This window comes from Hibiscus syriacus, unplaced genomic scaffold, assembly GCF_006381635.1.
Source record: "Hibiscus syriacus cultivar Baekdansim isolate YM2019G1 unplaced genomic scaffold, ASM638163v2 tig00110013_pilon, whole genome shotgun sequence".
NCBI classification, from domain to species: Eukaryota; Viridiplantae; Streptophyta; class Magnoliopsida; order Malvales; family Malvaceae; genus Hibiscus; species Hibiscus syriacus.
This window is the reverse complement of record NW_024062563.1, coordinates 1,157,147-1,180,157: the sequence shown is the minus strand read 5'-3', so window position 1 is coordinate 1,180,157 and position 23,011 is coordinate 1,157,147. Positions and strand designations below refer to the sequence as shown.

The following is a 23,011-nucleotide window of genomic DNA, read 5'->3' as shown; positions in this document are numbered from 1 at the left end:
CAACGATCGGCGGTGAATTTGAGATTTTCTTGGCGATGTCTTTAAAAATAACGTTGAGGCTTTGACTGTAAATTCCCGACGTTTGGCAGCGTTTCACTTCAATTAATTTGAAGGGTTTGTTCCTCGCTTGAAGATGAACACAACGGTGGTTTCAAAACAACGATCGAAATTTGAACGACGTCTGGATCAGGGTCGGAAACTGGCGTAAGGGGGAGGAAATTTGGGGTGGTGGTTTTCTGTTTTGAATCAGAAAACCACCCACGCATATAACATATATAACCAAAATTCACCTAATTTTATTGGGTAAATTCAGGGCTTAGTCCCTGAATTTTCTTTAACTCTAACACAAGCTCCAAATTTTAAAATCTTTCAATTTAGTCCCTAATTTTCGCCAAATTTTACAATTAACCTTCAATTTCAATTAAATATTATTTTTGTAAAAAAATTCGGGTTGTTACAATTCTCCCCCTCTACAAGAAATTTCGTCCTCGAAATTTACCTTATGAGAATAGTTGAGGAAACTGAGCCTCCATTGACTCCAATGTCTCCCAAGTAGCTTCTGAGGGGCCTCGATTACTCCATTGAACTTTGACCATTGGAATGCGCCTATTCCGAAGAACTATCTCATTTCTTTCTAAGATATGAATGGGCTCTTCCTCATATGACAAATCAGGTCTCAGCTCTACTTCCTCAACTTGAATGATGTGACTTGGATCTGGACGGTGTCGCCTTAATTTAGACACATGAAAAACATCATGAATACGACTAAGATGGGAAGGCAACTCGAGCTGATAAGCAACAGGTCCTACCCTCTTCAAGATACGAAATGGTCCAATAAATCTTGGACTCAATTTACCCTTACGCCCGAATCTCAATACTTTATTCCAGGGTGAAACCTTCAAAAAGACCTGATCTCCAACCTCAAACTGTATATCCTTCCTCCTTTGATCTGCATAAGATTTCTGCCTATCAAATGCCTCTTTCAGACGGTCACAGATTAATCTGACTGTGTCCTCTGTCTCACGCACTAACTCAGGTCCCAACGTTTTCCTATCACGCAACTCAGTCCAACAGATCGGAGTGCGACATTTACGCCCATAGAGTGCTTCATAGGGTGCCATATGAATGCTGGTCTGATAACTGTTATTGTAAGCAAATTCAGCCAACGGCAAAAAGTTCTCCCAACTACCATGAAAATCAATTACACAACCCCGCAACATATCCTCCAGAATCTGAATTACTCTCTCAGATTGACCATCAGTTTGTGGATGAAAGGATGTAATATAATCCAATCTTGTTCCCAAAGTCGTATGTAACGCCTTCCAAAATCTCGAAGTAAATCTCGGATCTCGATCAGAAATAATAGACAATGGAACACCATGCAATCTAACAATCTCTGAAATATACAATCTTGCCAGCTTGTCCAAAGTATAATTTACTCGCACAGGAATGAAGTGCTACCTTTGTAAGTTTGTCAACAATCACCCAAACTGAATCTTTTTTCGAAGGAGTCATAGGTAAGCCAGTAACAAAATCTATAGTAATACGCTCCCATTTCCATTCAGGAATCTTGATAGGCTGTAACAAACCTGATGGATGTTGATGTTCTGCCTTAACTTGTTGACAAGTCAAACACCTAGCCACAAAATCAGATATGTCTTTCTTCATCCCAATCCAATGATACCTCTCTCTCAAATTCCGGTACATCTTATCTCCTCCGGGGTGCATAGCATATGGACTACTATGAGCCTCAGTAAGGATAGTCTGCCTCAACTCAGCATCATCAGGCACACAATATCTACCTTTAAAGCATAAAACTTCATCCTGATCAATTGCGTAATCTGAGTTTATCCCCTGCTCTACTTGCTCAAATATGGAAAGCAAGAAGCTATCAAGGGGCTGCTTAGCCTTGATCTCTTCAACCAAGGTCAGCTTAACTTGCAGTTATGCTAACAAAGTGCCATCGTCATATAAATTCATCCTGGCCATTAAAGATCTCAACTCCGATACCACCTTTCGACTCAAAGCATCTGCTACAATGTTAGCTTTACTAGGGTGATACTCAATCACGCAATCATAATCCTTTAGAAGCTCTAGCCAGCGACGCTGTCTCAAATTAAGCTCCTTCTGGGTCAAAAGATACTTTAAACTCTTATGATCCCTGAAAATGTAACACTTCTCTCCATAAAGATAGTGTCTCCAAATCTTCAAGGCAAAAATCACTGCTGCTAACTCCAAATCGTGAGTAGGATAATTACACTCATGCGGTCGAAGCTGACGGGATGCATAAGCCACCACCTTACTTCCCTGCATTAAAACACAACCAAGTCCTGAATGTGAAGCATCACTATACACTGTAAAATCCTTCCCGGACTGTGGTTGAAACAACACCGGTGCTTGAGTCAAAACCGCCTTTAATTTCTCAAAGCTCTCCTGTTGTGCCTCACCCCAGTCAAACGACACATTCTTCCTTAACAACTTTGTCAAAGGAGAAGCAATGATCGAAAAGCCCTCGACAAAACGTCGATAATAACCAGCCAAGCCCAAGAAACTGCGAATCTCAGAGATGTTCTTGGGTCGTTTCCAATTCACAATAGCCTCGATCTTGCCTGGATCAACCTGAACACCTCGCGCAGAAATAATATGCCCCAGAAACGACACTTCTTGAAGCTAAAACTCACACTTGCTTAGTTTGGCATATAGACGATGCTCTCTCAAAGTTCGCAGAACGATCTTCAAATGCTCGTCATGCTCTGCCTCAGTACGAGAATAGATCAGAATATCGTCAATGAAGACCACCACAAATTGATCCAAATATGGTCGGAACACCCGATTCATCAAATCCATGAAAGCTGCAGGAGCGTTCGTCAAACCAAAATGCATCACTAAAAATTCATAATGACCATATCTAGTGCGAATGGCCGTTTTTGCAACATCAGATCCTTTAACTTTCAATTGATAATACCCCGAACGAAGATCAATCTTAGAGAATACAGTAGATCCTCGCAATTGATCAAATAAGTCATCAATCCTGGGTAGTGGGTATTTATTCTTGACCGTCATCTTGTTCAATTTCCGATAGTCAATACATAATCTTAGCGACCCATCATTCTTTTTCACGAACAGAACTGGAGCTCCCCATGGTGAAGTAATATGTCAGATAAATCCTCGATCGAATAATTCTTGCAATTGGACTTTCAACTCCTTAAGTTCCTTTGGAGCCATACGATAAGGTGCTATAGAAATAGGTGAAGATCCCGGATAAGTCTCAATCTCGAACTCTACCTCTCTATCAGGAGGTAACCCAGGCAACTCCTCAGGAAAAACATCAGGAAACTCGCTAACTGTACGAATTTCCTCGATTGTGGACAATGCACCTTTAGTGTTCAAAATACAGGCAATGAACGTCTTATATCCCTTTCGGATCATACGATCAATTTCCATCGCTGAAACTATATTGGAGAGATAGCCACGCCGTTCACCAATTAACACAACAGTCCGACCATCTGAAGTCTTCAGGGTAGCTCGCTTGTACTCGCAATCCAGATTTACCTTGTGTTTATTCAACCAATCCATCCCAAGAATTAGATCAAATTCCTCTTGAGGAAGCTCCATAAGATCAGCGAGAAAAATTTCTCCCTGCACCTCCAAAGGACAACGCCGAAATACTTTATTCACTAATACCGCTTGTCCTACTGGACTTGTAACTGTAATAGTATTTTCAGTGTTCTCGATCGGAATCTGAAGGTTTTGAGATACTGAGCTCGATACATAGGAGTGGGTGGAGCCATTGTCCAATAGTGCAAAGTATGGAATGGAATAAATAGTAAATGTACCTGCAATAACCTCAAGCTCATCTCTGTCATCACGATGTCTAGTGGCATAAACCAAGGCTGATTGTCTAGCCTCAGAAACTGTTGGCCCTCTATTTTGCTGAGGTTGGGCTCTACTGTCTGTCCTGGATGCTGAACCACGAGCCTTTACTTGGCTACGATCTCTATTTGGAGTCTGTACTGTAGTCTGAGAACGCACAGGAGTCTGGGTAGTGGTCCGCTCAGACGAAGCTAGCTGAGGACAATCCCTCCGAAAATGTCCACTAGATCCACAATGAAAACATGCTCCGGTCTTCCTATAATACTCTCCTCTGTGCCGTTTCCCACAAAAGTCACACTGAGGCACTAGAACCGGAACCGAAGAACCACCTCTACTAACAGCTGAAGGTGATGATGCTGTAGGCCTGAAGCGTGTATTGCTCCTCTGAGGGGATGAAGTACGAGTCCTCTTACCGGACTGTGCGGATGATTCAGTAGGGCCAAAAGATTTCCTAGATCGCTCCTGATCAACACGCTCTCTACCAGAAGCTAACGCCTCCATCTCCTCCGTATCCTTGGCTCTGCTTACCAGCACATCAAAAATCTCATCTTGAAGGGCTACCACCTGCCTACGTAGCTCGTATCTGAGTCCGAGGGCAAATTTACGGCATCGATCTCTCTCGGTAGGCACCGGACTGATTCCATACTTTAACAATTTCAAGAACTCTATCTCATACTCTGAAACAGTCATGTCACCCTGAACTAAGTCCTGAAACTACTGTCGTCTCTAGACTAGGTAGCGCTCACCCAAGAATCGGCTCCAAAAGCGCTCCTTGAAGAAATCTCATGTCAAACGATCGGTAGGAACACTACCGGTCACTGACTCCCACCATGTATGGGCATTGCCATCTAACATCGCTATTGCCCCTAAATATCTCTTAGTTGAGTCCAAACCCAACTGATCCATGCGTCTTTCTGTATCTTGTAGCCAATCTTCTGCTTCAGTAGGAATTCCTCCAAGCTGTCCTCCAAAAGTCCTGACCCCATTAGCAATTAGAGTCTGTGAAATAGGAACCTCAGATACAACACCAGCAGCTCTGACTGCTCCCTGTATCAACTGCAGAAAATGTCTACCAAAAGTCTAATCCAAAGCAACTCCGGTAGATTCTGGCTCAATATCGGTCGCTCCTATGATCGGTGTAGTCATGCCAATACCATCGGTAGGAGGCAGATTCGTTGGGGTCGAAGGAGCAGGATCACCTATCGGAGGCGGGGGATCTACTCGTATCTCATCGATCGGATCTGCAAATCTAGCCACTCGACCTCGTCCATGGCTAGTTCGACGATCACGTCTAGCACTCATTTTTTTTGGATCTCTAGTTTACTACAGAAGATAAAACTTATGATTAGACAAGCACTTGGAGTCTCTAAACACAATTAAAATCTTAATAATTTTGTGACATGGCCTTAGTAACTTGTTTTGTAAATATTTCAAAATCGTATTTTCAATGTGGACTCATACACAGTCCGAGGTTTAAAAACCAAAAGCTCTGATACCAATAAATGTAACCCCCTAGACCCGGCCTATGCGTTTCGACTAAGTCTAGTGGATCACATTATGATTCTTTAAGACATTTTTCCGAAACTGTTATTCAATCAATGTAAAATCACATTATAAATGACATGAAATTATAATAAATCATACTATCAAAACCCAACTTGTAAATATAATACCAATAAGTAATAAATTAATTTAAAACATATCTTAAAAAAATCAAATCACGATAAACCGAATAGTAATAGCAAAAGTGTCATTATATTAAAATCCCATACTTTAAAATAAGGTTCATGTTAACAAAATAAAGTCAACTTGCAAAGTAAAAACATTACAATCAGATATAATTCAAGAGATATGTTGATCCTCCAAGTGCTCAATCCATGGTATCTAACCAACAGTCTCTGAAAGGGGGAAAACATTTTCGAAAAGTGAGCTAGGCTCAGTGTGTCCCAACATTTCCATAAAATTACAATAGGTACACTAAACAAATCATAGTCCATTAAGTCCCATAAAATTATACTGCAGTAAATCTCTTTAAAAAGTGTTACCCTAAGGGAACATCTTAGGGCCTGAGAGCCTACCCAAGATAGATTTCGGGGCCGTGGGGCCTACCTAAGAATACATCTTAGGGCCGCAGGGCCTACCCGAGAATGATCTCAGGGCCGCAGAGCCTACCTAAGAGTCACATTAGGTCCGTAAAATTTTCCAGCTTGATCAGAGCTGTACTTTATAAATTCGTATTCCAAAAATTCAATTGCACCGTGTTATAAATTCCATAAACATGGTAATCATATACCATTTCAAAACAAATATCAGATAACAGTCATAATCCATAAATCATCACATTAAATCGGTGCATCAACAATACGGTAACCAAAGAATTCAGTGTACCACATATTAAAACAAATAAAACAGTTCAGTAATAAATAGGGAACACACCTCGATAATAATTTCAAATAGTAGATCTACTGATTGCTGGTTTCACCACGCTCTTCTATAGTTTTCGAACCTATTTTGTAGTAACACTATATTACTTATGGGTAACATAAATAAATCTCTAAAATCATAAAATTTACGGGTCTTACGGTTGAATACTGGCATACGTGGTTTAACTGATCTAGAAGAGCTGGGTCGAGCTGTTGAACGATCCGGAGGGTCTCGTGTACCTTCAAATAATAATAATTATCAGCCCCAAATCTTACTTAATTGTTCAAAGCTAAAATTCTTAAGTATATAAACACTTTCCGGGTTTGACTATCAATTTGGAGGATTTAGAGTCTGAATTTGGCCAAACGGATTGCGGAATCGGAATCATGACGTCGAAAAAAATAAAGTATGACTTTTCGAAAATTCAAATTCTTGGTCAAAGTCAACCACTTTGACCGTCAATTTGGAGACCTTCGGGTTCGAATTTGGTGAAACGGACTGCGGAAATGGATTCGGAACGTCGAAAACTATCAGGATAGGTATACTCGGAAAAGATTTATGGTCGTTTAAGGTCGGTCAAAGCCATTTTAAGTTTTGGTCAAAGAAAGTCAACGGTCAATGGTCACAGTTAACGGTCAACGGTCGGGTCGGGTCAACATTCGGGTCAGGTCAACAGTCGGGTCGGGTCAACAGTCGGGTCGGGTCAACCCGGTTCAGACCGGTCAAACCGGTTCAGACCGGTCAAACCGGTTCAAAACTGGTCAAACCGGTTTTCCAGCAGCTCACTCTCCCTGCGGCGGTGCGTGCGGCGCGTGAACAGTGTTACGGTGTCGGAAAATTACCGAAAAAATTCCTAAAAATTATTTTGAGCGATTTCGAGATACTTACAACAATCGGTTCTAATTTTTGAACGGCGGAGAGCTCGATTTCAACTCGGCCGAAACTTTGACTGCTCCACCTCCTCACGCGCCGCCGTCGACTGCGAACAAGGTTGACACCGGTGGACTCGAAACAGCACAAGGAACACGATGGTGCAGGAGGTGTCGTAAACGGAGCAACGATCGGCGGTGAATTTGAGATTTTCTCGGCGATGGAGCTAAAAATAACGTCGAGACTTTGACTGTAAATTCCCGACGTTTGGTAGCGTTTCACTTCAATTAATTTTAAGGGTTTGTTCCTCGCTTGAAGATGAACACAACGGTGGTTTCAAAACAACGATCGAAATTCGGACGGCGTCTGGATCGGGGTCGGAAACCGGCATAAGGGGGAGGAAATTTGGGGTGGTGGTTTTCTGTTTTGAATCAGAAAACCACCCACGCATATAACATATATAACCAAAATTCACCTAATTTTATTGGGTAAATTCAGGGCTTAGTCCCTGAATTTTCTTTAACTCTAACACAAGCTCTAAATTTTAAAATCTTTCAATTTAGTCCCCAATTTTCGCCAATTTTTACAATTAACCTTCAATTTCAATTAAATATTATTTTTGTAAAAATATTCGGGTTGTTACAATTCTCATAATTTCCCATCCAAGTACCTTTAACATTTAACCTTTGATGATATAAAATATAATTTACAAATCCATGTCTGATTTCTTTATCACTATTCACAAACTTGTAATTTAATCCTAACAATCTTTCAATCTCTTATATTAGTCATTCGATCCGTATTCAGTTACAGAATTTCTACCACATTCATATCGAGTGAATAAATTATTCAACTCCACAAAAGTGACCAACATTATCTTATTCATGCATTTACCAATATCAACATATTCCATAAAGCATAAAAAGGTAGTAAAGTATTACCTCGATTTCCGTGCAATACTGATCGACCATAAAAATTCCATTCGAACGCCTTTGATCTTTAATTCAACTTCCAATAATTCCTCAAATACATATCAACATAAATTATATCAGAAACGGAGCTTAATTGCGATAAACGGATCGAATCGGGTGATAAATCAGTGAAAGATGGCTTACCGGGTTCGAATTTGGCGAAAAAGACTTCGGATTCGGATTCAGGACGTCGAAAGCATAAAATATGACTTTTCAGAAATTTGGAATTTTCTGTCAAAATCAAGGTCAACGGGTTTGACCGGCAATTTCGAGGCCTTCGGGTTCGAATTTCGAAAAACGGACAGCGGAATCGGATTTGGAACATCAAAAAATGTCAGGATAGGTATACTCAGTCGAAGTCAAAGGTCGTTTAATGCCCGGTCAAAGCCAGTCAAAGTTTTGGTCAACAATGGTCAACGCCGGTCGACGGTCAACAGGTCAATGGGTCGAGTCAACGGGTCGGGTCGGGTTGTGACCGGTCAAAATAGTTCCAAAACCGGTCAAACCGGTCACTTTTTCCTTCCCCACGCGCAGTGGCGGCGCATGGGGGGCGCGTGAACAGTGCTAAAATCTCGGAAAAATTTCTATAAATTATTTTGAGCGATTTCGAGATACTTACAAATCTCGGTTCACAATTTTGAACGGCGGAGAGCTCGATTTCAACAAATCGGAAACTTTGACCGCTTCACCTCCTCACGCGCCGCCGTCGACGGAGACCAAGGATGACACCGGCAAACTCGGAACGATGCAACGAACACGATGGTGCGGGAGGTGTCATAAACGGATGACCCGATCGTCGTGAATCGATGAAAAACCAACTAAAACTGAGTTATTACCGACGATACTTCCGACTGAAATTCACGACGAACGGTGATGATTCACGACGAAAGGTTTGAGGGGTTTTGTTCCTCGGTTAACAATGAACACGATGGTGGTTTCGGCTCGTCGATCAGAGGTCGGACGGCGAGTAGATCGGAGTTGAAAGAATGGTAGTTGGAGAAGACAAAACTGGAAAATTATACTGAACTGCGCAAGGGGGAAGAGTTTTATAACTCAACCTATATAAAAAATTGGGTAAACCAAGAGTTTAGTCACTGAACTTCCTGCACTTCTTAAAACGGTCTGCAAACTTTGAAATTTTACAATTTAATCCACTGTTTCTTTCAAAATACCAATTAAATCCACCACTTTATAATTTCTTAATTTTAGCCCCTAAATTGGGGTGTTACAATCGACCCCCACTATCCCGAACTTTCTTGACTCCGGTGACTACTAAAAGACCCCAGGTAAATTGACCCTAAATCCCTCTTGTTTATTTCGAAAACACCCACACACAGACCACACACACTGGAAATTAAAAATGAAACTCAATTCCTAAAGAATTTGCTACTGCTTTTTGTTGATAAAAAAGAAAGGAGGAATACCCTTGGTTTACACTGCTTAATTCGAATATTAGGAGCAGAACCTTCCTCTTTACATCATTTTTCTGTTTTGAATTTTAGTAAAAGAAGATTCCCCTATTGTTGATGATTTTTTCTTCGAACCCTCTCCTCCTCTTTGCTGACTGAGAGCCCCCTGTTCTTGCTTGCCTCTGGTTCTCACCGAATGTCCCCCTATTTTCTGTCTGTCCTTTTCCTTCGAATGACCTCCCCATTTATCTCGTGTTCCTCCTTTTTTTTAATCAATATTTTCTTCACCGAATACTTTGTCTGCATGTTGATTTTCTCTGCGTTTGGTGATATTTGGTTAAGCAAGTATTGACTTTGATGTAATTTTCGGTGGCTAATTATTTTTTCCTTGATTCGGTGCATTGTTGACTTTGTGCAGATTAGCTCCAATAGTGGCGATGGCTTAAGATATTGGCGTGATTGGTTGCTGCTCATACACATGGAAAGAAACACCTCTTATCCTTAAACTGTTTTATTTTTGGGCTGTTGAATTTTTATTGGGCTTGAATTGGGCTTCGGGAATTCTTTTGTTGTAGTGGGCTTGAACTTTAGGCCTACATAAATAATGTAATTTTTATTAATAATAATAATAATAATATAATTAATATTTATAATATTTTTTAAGCCCGGTCAAAAACGAGTGCCTACACTAAAATCATCTTTACAGGAGATGATATTAAGCGCAATACGTCGAATGGTTAACATTTTAGAACGAATACGAATAGTTAGGATCGAGGATTGTTACAGGAGATGTCCGATAAGCGATACAATGTTTGTATCAGATTCAGTGGTAGAAAAAGGCATAAGTTTCGAGAATGTCTATGAACCCAAGAGGGGTAAATCATCTTTTTCAGTTCAAGGGAGTTTTGAAAGGAAGTTCGATAAGGATGACAAGAGTAATGCCATTCAGTGATGAACATTAGTCATGTTTTGGGTTAGTTGGTGCTGCAGGCGATGAGCAGTGAGTTTAATGATCATTGTAGAACCCCAAAATACATAAAGACTCACTAAAAACAGAGAATGAGCGGTACACCCCTAAGTATCAAACAACTAGTTTAGAGCCACATAATAACAATCATCAGTAGTAGAATAATTAACCCTAATATAATTTTCTGGTTAAAGAACAATCGAGATAACATCTAGAGAGAGTAATCTCACCTTAGTGAGTCCAGTTGTGTTAGGGTATACCTAGATTAACTTAGTTACCCTAGTAGAGAAGTGTTAGTGCATGAGGCACTTCATGAGCTAGCTAGGGCTCAAGGCCCGATCACTCGTAATGAGTGGGTTAGCATAGTCAGTATTGTGTGACCTTTGGGCCTTAGATATGTATATAGAGTTGTATCAGCCCAGTATCTCTACTATCAGATAAGCTTGGCTTGATGTTGTGTGATACCAAGTCAATGCCTCAGATGAGTGGGAATCTCCGATGTTCTGTGATACCGAGATTCCTTCTCGATGATCTTTCTGACATTGTGTAATACCAGGAGGTCATCCAGTAGTTGAGGGCCCTACCGACGCTGTGTGATACCGGTACCCCCTATTAGTAGGCTAATATTTGATGTTGTGTGATACCAGGTACTAGTATAGTAAGCCAGTAAGGTTAGTATCTGATGTTGTGTTATATTATATACTAACATATTAGAGCCAGTGAGGCTAGTATCGATATTGTGTGATACAAGTTACTAGCATAGTATAGTCAATGTCTGCATTCAGGTCATGCATGTATCTATCTACTTAGAACTCAGTCTTTAGTATGCTTGCATTTATGAATTCTTATGCTGATATAGATTAGCAATCATACTACTGAGCGTTGTTAGTTCAGCCTTCGGATGTTTCCGTGGGTAAATTTGTAGCTAAGCAGCTCATGGAGCACCATCGTGGCAGCACTTCCAGCATTCCCTTTTCAAAGTATTGTATAGTAGTTTTAGAGGGTATGTATATTCACGGGACATTACTTATGCATTCAGATTTATAAGAAAGACCTTGTATTATTTTTATCTTGTTTTTAAATTATGTGTCACGGAACTCCGATTTTTGTAAAATGTTTTATGAATTGTTTTTATATATATGATTTTAATTATGATACCACTGAGTATATTTTCAAAAGAATATAAACAGACGTTTTAAGCAAGGGTTGTCTCGGTAGCCGGTAGCCCAATGTGGCACTTTAGGCCCAATCGGGTCTAGGATGTTACATTTAGTGGTATCAGTGTATCAAGTTGAGTTAGTCATAGGACCTAGTGATCAGTTTAAGTAAGGTGTCAGTGAGTACATGCCCCTAGGAACTTAAGGTACTTGTATAAGTTTGGATTTCCTGATGTAGAGTGTTGCAATGGCTGACAGTTTTGAGCATAGCCGCGGGGAGAGGATGGAGAGTCGAGCCTCTCATCCAGATAGCACCAGCAAGGAGTTTTGTCCTAAGGTAGAAGATCATGGGGTCCCATTAGGCACAGGAGTCGTAGAGGTGACCTTCTTTAGAGGTTTGATCTTCACTCTCAAAAAGATAGTATATGCTATCCCCAGAGCGCAGACTACTCAGCCACTCAGTCAGAGTATGTTAGCGTTAACAAAGACCACAGTAAAGAGACTGGGGAGGTATAAGTCATCTGAGTTCTATGGTTCAAGTGATGATGATCCGATTATGGTCGATTAGTGGTTGTGAGAGACCATGAGGACGTTGAGGCAACTTCATCTTACTCCAGAGGGTAAATTAGAATGTGTCATCGCTTTGCTCAAAGGTGTTGTTATGGATTGGTGGGAGACTGTGGAGATGGCTTTACAGCCATAGGTGCCCACATGGGATCAGTTCTTGAGTGAGTTTAGAAGCAAGTATATTGGTGAGGATCACATAGATAGTTTGAGGATGCAATTCTCTCAGCTAGTTCAGGGATATCGTTCAGTGCTCGAGTACGAGAGAAATTTTCTCCGGTTGAGTGTTATGCTCCAGAGTTGGTGATAACGAAATCCCTGAAATGCAAGAGATCTCTAGAGGAGCTTCATCTCGACATCTTTACGTAGTTGGTAGCAAATTCGCCTACAATGTTTTCAGAACTAACACGACAAGCTAAGGTCGTGGAAAGGGTACAGAACTTGAAGAAGAGTTTGTTGCTTGAATCAGACGATCCAAGAATGAAGACTTGTGCATCAGAGGATCTGCCTTAGTCGGTGGCCAAGAGAGTCAGGGATTCGCATGAGTAGAGGAGAGTGACGTCCTCTTTGTCGCTCCAACCGAGTCAGAGCTTAGATGTGAGGTCTCATAGGAGGTCATCAGTCTTGCAATCCATACCAGGTGTTGGGAGCTCAAATAGAATCAGGGAACCTTCAGAGTACTAGTATTGTGGAAAGAAGCATTGAAGAATGTGTTTTAGGCTTTCTAGGAAGTTCTACAGATGCAGATTTTTTGAGCATTTGGCGAGAGATTGTCCTAGTTCAAATGAGATGCAATGTATGTTCCCAGTTACCTCAATTTTCATGTTACTTCAGTAGATGTAAGTGCATGCATTCTCTCAGGGTGTTAATGGAGTTAGCAGGAAGCGTATTAGAGTAGAGATTCAGTAAGGATTCAAATGGCTAGTATGAATACTATAAGAGGTAAACCTTAGATATTCTTTGAAGATTTGAGTTAGGTTCGGTAGTCGATTAAAAGGAAGTTGCTAGTATTGGTGATACTCGGGTTCCAGAGTTGTAAGCTCAAAGACATTTGAGGACCGTATGGGTTCGAGTGGTCGTTCCTTGACAAGTTAGAAGTAAACCCTAAGAATTGTGTAGCAGCAAAATCTTCCATCCCTAATTGTTCTCTTAGGGAACATCCTTGCGTGTGGTTTTGTTAGGTGCAAGACTTTAGTATCACCTTAGTTTCTTCAGTAAAGGGTTTGTGTGACAGACTCACATAAATTTAACAATCCCAAGTTTATAGTTGAGCAAGTTCAGAGTTGGATATAAAGATCTCCGCGAGGGCGTTAAGAATATCCCGGTCACCTAGCCTGTAATAGTCGAATGTCTCTAAGTTGGTGTTAAGGTGATTAAGTTGCTAACTGGATACAGATGTCCCAAGTATTCGCGAGGAGTAAATTAGCAAGGTGTATGTTCCGATGCAGTAATTCCGGAATTTCACCCAAAGTACAAAGGATAAACCAGGCTAGTTATCGAGTTGTGAATCTCGGGGTGCGAATAAAAGTTTGAATAGAGACCAAGGTCCAAGGTGAATTGTATTCTTTAGAGCACCGCCGTGACTTCTGCCATAAAAGTTTGTATTTCCCATATACACAGCTCCTAAAATATGGTAATGTCCTCCGCTTATTGATAATGATTCTGATGAATTAGTTTGTTAGTATCACTCCATACGGCCCAAATTGTTACTGCAATAAGAATATGATCGTCAATTATGTGGGAATTGAACATACCTAGAAGCCACTCGTCAAAGTGAAGATTGTTTGCTTTTTTTGGCTAAGAAATACCTAATCTGTCTCAAATCAATTCTGCATATTACTAATGAATAATTATACCTAATATGTGGATTAATAACAATTGATGCTCAATTATTCATTATCTTTTTTTCTGTGCTCAAATATATTTGATTTGTAGCTTGTATTTCTGGATATAAAGTACTGACAACTCTGGTTTGAGTTCCAATGTGAAAAAAGAAAGTATACGAGAAAAACAGAGTCAATGGTCAAATTTTGCCATCTTGGATAAAACGTGCTAGATGACATTGCTGGGTAGATTAAGATCTATGATCGGCATTCCTGGACCAACTCGGCTGAACCCGATGCCTTTAGAATTGAAACATGCACCGAAAGGAGCCACTGCTGGAACTCTCGGAATACCTGGAATCTCCTTGATAAAAGCTCTAACTACTGCTTTGTAGATAGATGTTTGCAGTACGGTGTAGGGAGCAACATTGCTGATCTTGGTTCCTTCAGGCTGCCATAAAAATGCTTGTAATGTTTTCCCACCCAACAACGTTATAGGCTTTGCCAACTTGGGCGAGGTTGCCCGAGATGTTGTAGCGGTCCTGTCTACTGATGGAAAGAGTTTCGGGAAAGTAGTTTCGGAGTCCAAGTTTGTTTTCGCTTGCGGTTCCACTGCTCTGTTACAGGGTTTTGCTATTGGAGTTACAGGCGTGACCGGTCTTGACAGAACAAATATTTCACTGCCTTCCCAATTCTCTACCGTTTTCAGGTTTCCTAGAAAGTTTTCCATTTGTTTGGGTGCACCCAACGGTGTCATCTTCATTGATGACGGGCCTTATACTTTCCTCGGTAGGAACATCAACGTCTCGAAATCACTCATCTACACTTCGCTCATTCTGAATCCCGGTCAGCACCGTGTTAGGAAAATAATCAAGTACAAGTAATTTCCCTATAGTCAGATTTGTGAGAATACGAAATAAAAGCGGAAAAATAATACCCGAAATTGATAACGGAGTTCAGCCAATTGTGCTTACGTCTCCGGACTGCTGCAGATCTTTTACTAAGAGAGAAAATTTACAGGTGTTTACAAAACACTCACTACTCACAAGAAAGCTCTCTAGTATTGGGAGAAATGAATGATTTTTGGGATGGTTTTGAAGCTAAATGAGCTAGGGTATTTATAGTTGAAACTTAAGGACTTAATCTTGTAAATACCCTAAAGCCTAGGGATTAATTGTGATTATCCCATTATCATTTTTCAACAAACATCTACCAAACTTTGAAAAACTATTTTTCAAAGAAATATTTACCAAACTTTGAAAACCATTTTCAAAGAAACATTTACCAAACTTTGAAAACCATTTTTTCAAAGTTGGTTACCAAACTTGAAAACCATTTTAATAATTTCAACACACCGCACCGTCTTCCTTTGTAGATGAAGCTTCTTCAGACTACTTCATTGGAGTGACGGGCAGCCTGGCTTGGGGCCACTGAAGCAACTTCCACAAGTCTTGGACCCTGACCAGTCGCATCGAGCCGAGTTACAATGGATAGACTTATAGGTAGATGAGACATAGCCTTGGTCACAAACGACCCAGAGCGATCCTGCACCAAGATCAAGGGTCAACTTCACAGGCACCAATGGGGTTCTTTGCTTGATCTGAGTGACATATTGGTTAGTCGAAGCATCTTTTGTGAGAGGAAGAACTAATGCTTTAGGCCTAAAGGAAGCTTGGATCGAAGGAGAGACCATGAAGAACAAAGAGAAGCTGAAAAAAAAAGGAAGTTACTTGAGACAGCCATTGTAGAGAACAAAGAGATAGTGAAAGAAGAGGTCTATTTATAGTTGCAGGCCAAGCAATGTCATCTAGCACGTTTTATCCAAGGTGGCGAAATTTGACCATAGACTATGCTTTTTATCATATATTTTTCTTTCTTCACATTGAATCTCAAACCAAATGTCAGTACTTTTATATGCAGAAATACAACTTGCAAATTAAATAATATTTAAGCATAGAAAAATATAATGAATCACTGTGCATCAATTGTTATAAAATCCACAGATCTCTCGTTATACTAGTAGTCCATAGGTAATAATACCCATATAACGTGCTTATTTACTTTCATCACTTTCTTCTTTTTGCAGCAACTGAAAGAAAAGCTCAAGGATATCTCAGGTAGTCCGAAGCCTGAATAAATCACTGATGAATCTCTAGATTGTTGTAGGGTTTTTTTTTTCAAGCTTTGGCGAATCGAATTGGTCATATGATGCTCCTACATTTGCATCTAAACTAGCCCATCTCCTGCAACAAGCGTATATTTGCATGCATGATAGCTAGCCACCCTGGACTGAACAGAATCCGGACACGGCACGTTCAGTTGTTCATTAATGCAGTTAGGGTTCATGTTACACCAGAGTAAACGACGGTTATGTGTCTAGCAAAAGGTACATCAATAAGGATCGATGAAGCAATTGCCATAACATCTATTGGACTGATGAAGCAATTCCCTACGATGGATCAGTGTAGGTTTTGTTTGATTATAAACAAATGTTGTAAAGTTATAACCGGTGGAAGTAATAGAAGTCTCCACCAACTTGATCAGAAGAGCGCATCAGAGACATTTATTTTCGATGCGTAGATCAGGCCGGTTCTCTTCTTATGTTCTGTCTTGCAACTCAGTTCCTATTGTCACATTGGTCCTAAAAACATGAAGCATCCTTCACTGTAATCAATGAGTCGACGTTGACAACACCATAACCAGATATTATAACTACTAGACAGAGCTTCCATTAATGCAGGATGCTGATAGGCTAGAATGAAAACCAAATTCCAATAGTTTCAAATATCAGTATATCACATTAACTAATACCAAAATGCTCTGAAAGTACAACAGGATAGGCTACTACGATCTACGTCCTAAATCCGTAACAAAAAAACAATTCATAAACTTTATTTCAACGATAGGTAAAAGGGCCTAAAAGAGATATAAAAGGGCTACTCAAGTATGCCATATACCCTAACAAACCATTTTCTTTACTACCTACTTGTACATATGCAGTATTCTTCCTTAGCTAGTTCAACATAAAAACCAAGTCTTTGCTATATTTAGCGAGATCCCTCGAGCCCCAGCCTTGCTGTAAGCCAATTGCAGACCTCATTCATCTCTTTAGGGACTGTGTGATGACCAATCCTGCACAACCAGATGAAGTGTTTACATGTTTTCCGGTTTTGAGAATAAGCAATGAGCTTATTGCTGCTGTTATAAGAGCCTAAATAGTTACCCTTCATAATTTTTAAAACTGAGGTTCCAGAATCCGGCTACACTCAAGGAATGGGCAGAAATTTCTCCATATTTGTAGGGGACAACATCATCACCTGCAATAAGAGTATAAGAAGATCGGTCTGGTGGACGAATCAAGAAATTGGAAATTTCATAGTATTTTCCTGGAAACCTTTGATTATCGACCTTTCGAATATTGATAATGAAACATCTTTTGAAGCAGATTTTGAATATCAACACGGAAAAGATTCATAGACCATGGATCAATGCTAAAGTTAAGTTATATTCCGCGGATAAGTTGCAGCATTTGCTTAAAACAGACTAAGATACATACAAGTTCCATGGCAAAGCATAATCGGCAATGACGCGGTGTGCCTTGCAGCTTCATGTGATACTTCGATTTTGTTCCTTACGCACCTGCAAGGTAACACCTTTGATGAGCAAGTACAATATATTTTTTTCACAAAACTTAAGGCTTTATTAAAGGTACAATATTTTTTTTCATACAATATATTGTATGGGCTACCATTTCCATACCTTCCCAGAGCAAAAGCAGTTGCGGAGTAAAAGGCCATTGCAGCACCCATGTTAAAGCCTCTGATTCCGACCTTAACAGTCAAAAGGCAACCGATAAGATAGTAAGGTTTTCTCATTTAAATTCATGAATACAAGACTATTAATTCAGGGTTATTCATTTGTAGATGATAAAGCTCCTCAAAATACCATCAGATGGCTCTGTTGACAACAAGTTTGCAACACAAGCTGCCGAGGCATCTAAACCCTCCCAATCATCCGGACCATCTGCCGACAGCTCACCAACATCAAACCCTGATGCAAAAGGTTGGTTCCATCAATTTCAATATATATGTATATATATATAATACAGTTCATGCAATAAACCAGATGATAGAACCAAAATATTTTCTTACATGCAGAGTAAGGAAATCCCCCAAGTAGAGCCACAGGACGAGTAGGAGCAGTTGGGCAAACCATTTTATCTGACACATAAAATCAATACACACACATACTCACATATGAGAATCATTTGAAGTATAGGAGGACAAAGCAGTTTGTATATGGAACCAATATAAGCAACCTTACATTTGGGAGAGGAAGACTTTCCAAGAGCTCAGACCAGCTGCAACAAAACAGGAATAATATGAGGATTAGAAATGCTTCTTTTCAATTAACTGGAGAATTGCAGCTTTCTGTAATTTCATTTGAGGTTGTACTAATTTTTATTCTTAAAAGTTGGGGGGAAGCAACTTTGTCTAAAAGATGAAGTGATTAGAGGAATCAAATGAGTTCAGCCAAGATTCTCAAAGCTAAAAACTGCAGGTTCGCCACACTTGTCCATGCAAGGTGAAAAGGTAAACAGTAAAACTAGTTTAACTTTGAATCCAAAGCTTATGCTTTACTGCTTTGGGATTAAAATAAAGAATTCTAGGACCACACCTATAATAATAACTTAAGAATGAATATCCTTTATCAAAATTAGTGTCTTATTAATTTGGCAGGAGAAGAAAGTTTAGTTTGTGGTCCTTTGCCTATGGACATGGAATATACTCTTTTTAACATCTGAGGCTTCCCAAATTAAACTTAACATCAAATGAGACAGAAAAGGAAGAATAATACAATGAGGATATGAATAAATCAGAGAACAGTTAAAATTCTTGAGTTATCATTGGTGGTCTTCATTCGATGAACGAAATTCAGTGAAACAGTGATCAACAGCATATGAGAAACTTGAAGATGAGCATATATCACCAGCAATATCACAAAAGCTTAACTTGAAATTATGATGTTACTTGAACAGCTTGTTTTGTTAGTGATAAAGTGATTGGTGCAAGAGTTTACGAATTCAAAAAAAGGGAAAAGAGCGAGCAATACGTTGAGCCATTGTCGCCGAGGCCATGAAGCCATATTATGGTAGAATGGTGCTTCCCTTTCGGTCGTACCACATGTATCCTTCCGAATTCGAATTTTCTTCTAGCAGTTCTACTACCTAAAAAATGAGCGTCAATGAAGCTCAACAATCATCAGCAATCTCTACAATATCTTACAGCAAGTAATAAAGTGCAACAAATTGAAATGTGAAGAAATGTAAACTAATAAAGAAAGGAATAAACCTGAGCCCATGGTATTATGTGAATAGCTCATTTTTTGTTCACTTGAGAAACTGAATTAAAACAGTCCACCTTGAGGCAAAATCTGAGAAGAGGTGATATAATGCAGGAAACCCAGAAGGGGAATGTCTATTTATAACCAAATGGGCAGTGTGGAAATGGAATAAAACACAGGGGCGTCTTTGAAAAAGAAGGGGCAAACACAATGACAAAAGCAGGACCGACGCATAATTTTATTTTAAGGGGCGGATTTATAAAAATTTTGAAAATTTAAAATTTTCGAGGGTCAATCTATCCCTGACAAAAGAAATAAATCTTTATAATAGCACAGAGAGAATCCAAGCAGGGCAGAGCACCATCATCCATCCCTTAACAGAGCTTGCAACATAGAGGAGAATCTATGCTTGTGGGCAGTGGTCAAAAAATAAAGCAAACCCTCCAGCAACAACTCAACAGAATATTACTGAAAACAAGAAAAGAATAACCCAAATTTGAAAAAGATGTCATCTTTTCTCAATCATTTGTTTATCAATTCTTTTGGTGATCTGATTGATAACCATTAAGCAGAAAGCTTACAAGTTTTGAACTTTCATGCATCCTTAAAAATTTCTGGTGTAATGGAAATATACAGAATGACACTAGTTGTGTTTCATTTTATTATCCCTTTCTTCTGTAAACTTCAACTTCTCAAGATCATATTTTTCCAGAAGTATGATACACATATATACATGCAAATAAAATTCAAATTTTTCTTTTTTGGTGGGGTTTTGTATACATTTATAAAAAGAAAGAAAATATACTGCTACAATTGATTTGCAGACCACCATTTATTGATTTGAACATATAAAAATACCTTTAATGCAACAACCAATGAAAAATCATATTTGTGATGAATTTTTTATCTGCAGTCCTTGTTTTTCATATATATATATACACATATATCTACTTACTTAATAGATTCTTGGCTTATTATAACTGGAAAACAACATATGCTATTGGGACTACCATCAGTGTAGCTTAATTTTACATGAGATTGTGACTCTTTGAATTTAAAAATGTAATATAAATTACTTCAAGAAGAGAGAATAGTTGAAGCTGGTTCTCTAATCTCATGCATGAACACGACAGATAGGAAACATATAGAAGGTATAGGGTTTCCTTTTGTCTTTGCAGTGTACATCATTTTGCAATTGGAAATACTTTAATTAGTGACTGTGGGTTAAATATTAGTGATTGAAGAGACGAGCAAGCTAGGCAGTCCAATTTTTCTATGAAAGAACTCTTTATGTTATCAATTATCAACTAATCTAATATCCCTTCAAGATCCTTGCTCATGGAAATTAACAAAACATCAAAATACACATATATTATATATATATATACACACACACACACAAAGAAGACAATAATTATAGTTTGCATATAGTAAATGATAATGATATACTTTCATCATCTTCAAAAATGTAATTACAAACTATAAACTCAATAGCGTTTGAAGATTCGAGAGGCTGCTGCTGTATGTAGCTTTTGTTGTGGATTCCAATTTCCAAGGCTCCTAGAAACTTATAAAAGACATCTTATTTGTTTGTTTGTCATCAAAGTTGGCACCATGCATGCAGCCAAATTGACATGTGGAACAACCCTTAAAAAGATAAGAATATGAAGAGAGATATTGACAGATATAAAGGTTATATGGAGGGTTTTCTTTAAAATACTTTGGCACGTTCACTAGGGTTTTCTTTGCAAGGCCTTAGTAGTTTTTTTATGCAGATAGAAGCAGTTAATTTTATTAAAATAAATAAATAATATCCAATATTACAATGAACATATAATTAAAACTAAATGCAACCAAATATGAGTATATATTTAATATAAATATATTAAAATTGAAGTCATGCATGCAACCGATTGTCATATGGAAGAACCCCTAAAAAAGAGAGTATGGATATGGAGATTTTCTGACATCTATTCTGGCACTTTCATTGAGCTTGTTGCATATTCTTCGTTAATGGAAGTGGAAAATGACTTAAAATATGTTCCTATCTCTTTCCTCACAGTTTTGCTGGATTTCAAATCTGATCCCAGATATTACCTAAAATGCTTTTCCTTAATTTGGTGTACAAATAAACCCAAAAACAGAAAGAAAAAAAAAACATTGTAAGTACTACTGCATGCATGTCTCACCGTGTACTTGGTGTTGATAATGGAATACAGAAGTAGAAGCTCTATATTATTGGTAAGAACGTAATGGAATAAAGTCTGTTATTTTTGGGTTCCAATAACATACATACATATACCACAGTTGTATTGATGTTTCATTTGACATTTGTCCTTTCCGGCTTGGTTTTTGTTTTGTTTCTTTTTAAATCGGTGTCTCAGTTTTGGAAGGGCCAATAATTATTGGTAGGAGTGGAACAATGCGAACCACTCCATTGTTTTCATATTCTTTACACACTAAAATGATAAATAGGTAAATATGCTATGTTTATATCAATGGATACAAGGATGGTTACAGATTATTGTTATTCCGATTTTAAGTTGAAGCACCGCATATGTCACGGATATAAACGTTTATTATTATATGATTAAGTGTCTTTGAACAGATACTACATTATATTCACCTAAAATTTTAAATAAATAAAAAGTTTCCTTTTATCCGATGGACAAAGTTATAATACAAGTTTTAATATTATTTTATATTTTTATTGTTTTTAAAACTATTGATTTAAAATTTATAATATTTTATTTACTTTTTAACTTAGCAGTGGAGTGATCATTTATATTTAAATCTTCAACTCCTTATCTCCAAAAGTATATTATAAAGATTCTTAATCTCATTCGTAGTACAATCGAGTGTAAGAGGGATTAGGATATTTTTCAACTTGTAAGAATTTTTCTTTATATATGCTTTTCAGATTAAGACCGAATCAATTGAATGATTTGATCTTTGTAAAATACAATCGTATTTTGAGACGTTAATATCAAGTAAAAAAACAACATCAATTATATTCTTTTTTGAAGAATATTGATGAAAGAAACACATATTATTTAGAAAATAGAAAATAGAAGATAATGAAAATGAATTTGTATTTAACAATAATGATGACTTGACATGAGATTAGGACATTAGGTTGGTAGAGCTGTCAAAGTCCATGATTCTACATATTTAACTAAAGCATTAAGAATCATGAAAGAAAGCTTCAAACTTTCTTTCATATTTGATACAAGAAACGGCGTAGTTATCAACTCCTCTAGTAAAACTGAGATTAAAAAAATACTGAAACAGATGAAGATTATGAAAGAGATAAGTAATGAAGTATTAGACTATTAGTATTTAAATGTTTATTGTCTGTCACAAAATATTAGAAGTTTCAAGCATTTAAAAGCCATGTTATTTATTTCCTCTTCCTTTTATTTGGAATATACTAGTTTGTACAAATATTTTTATTAAGTAATTATAATATAGTAATGTTGTTTTAAATATAAAATATGCTCCAAAATTTCTTAAAAGTGCAACTCACTGAAGTAGGCTTTCGCTTTACGCCTAGGCTGCCTTAACAGCTTACCTATGCTCATAAAAGAACACAACTTACCCAAGTTATATG

The 23,011-nt window shown here is 38.3% G+C and overlaps 2 protein-coding genes across 4 annotated transcripts; both read right to left on the bottom strand.

Annotated features, from left to right (window-relative positions):
* Positions 1 to 14,287: 14,287 nt before the first annotated feature.
* On the bottom strand, positions 14,288 to 15,803 carry LOC120212389. The gene is made up of 3 exons (XM_039210714.1): positions 15,544 to 15,803; positions 14,883 to 14,947; positions 14,288 to 14,815 (listed from the first exon to the last, which is right to left on the bottom strand). Exons 1-3 carry the CDS (start codon positions 15,749 to 15,751, stop codon positions 14,288 to 14,290), a joined length of 801 nt encoding a protein of 266 aa, XP_039066645.1. The 5' UTR covers positions 15,752 to 15,803.
* Positions 15,804 to 17,062: 1,259 nt separating this feature from the next.
* Positions 17,063 to 19,440, bottom strand: LOC120212344 (acyl-protein thioesterase 1 homolog 1-like). Of its 3 annotated transcripts, XM_039210691.1 has the most exons (9): positions 19,410 to 19,440; positions 19,171 to 19,285; positions 18,380 to 18,418; positions 18,210 to 18,277; positions 18,006 to 18,108; positions 17,745 to 17,895; positions 17,615 to 17,711; positions 17,282 to 17,375; positions 17,063 to 17,190 (listed from the first exon to the last, which is right to left on the bottom strand). In XM_039210691.1, exons 1-9 carry the CDS (start codon positions 19,438 to 19,440, stop codon positions 17,106 to 17,108), a joined length of 783 nt encoding a protein of 260 aa, XP_039066622.1. In that variant the 3' UTR covers positions 17,063 to 17,105. The 3 variants fall into 3 exon arrangements, with proteins under 3 accessions (XP_039066622.1, XP_039066620.1, XP_039066621.1); XM_039210689.1 differs by having other exon boundaries at positions 17,615 to 17,895; positions 19,138 to 19,285; XM_039210690.1 differs by having other exon boundaries at positions 17,615 to 17,895.
* Between the last annotated feature and the right edge of the window lie 3,571 nt (positions 19,441 to 23,011).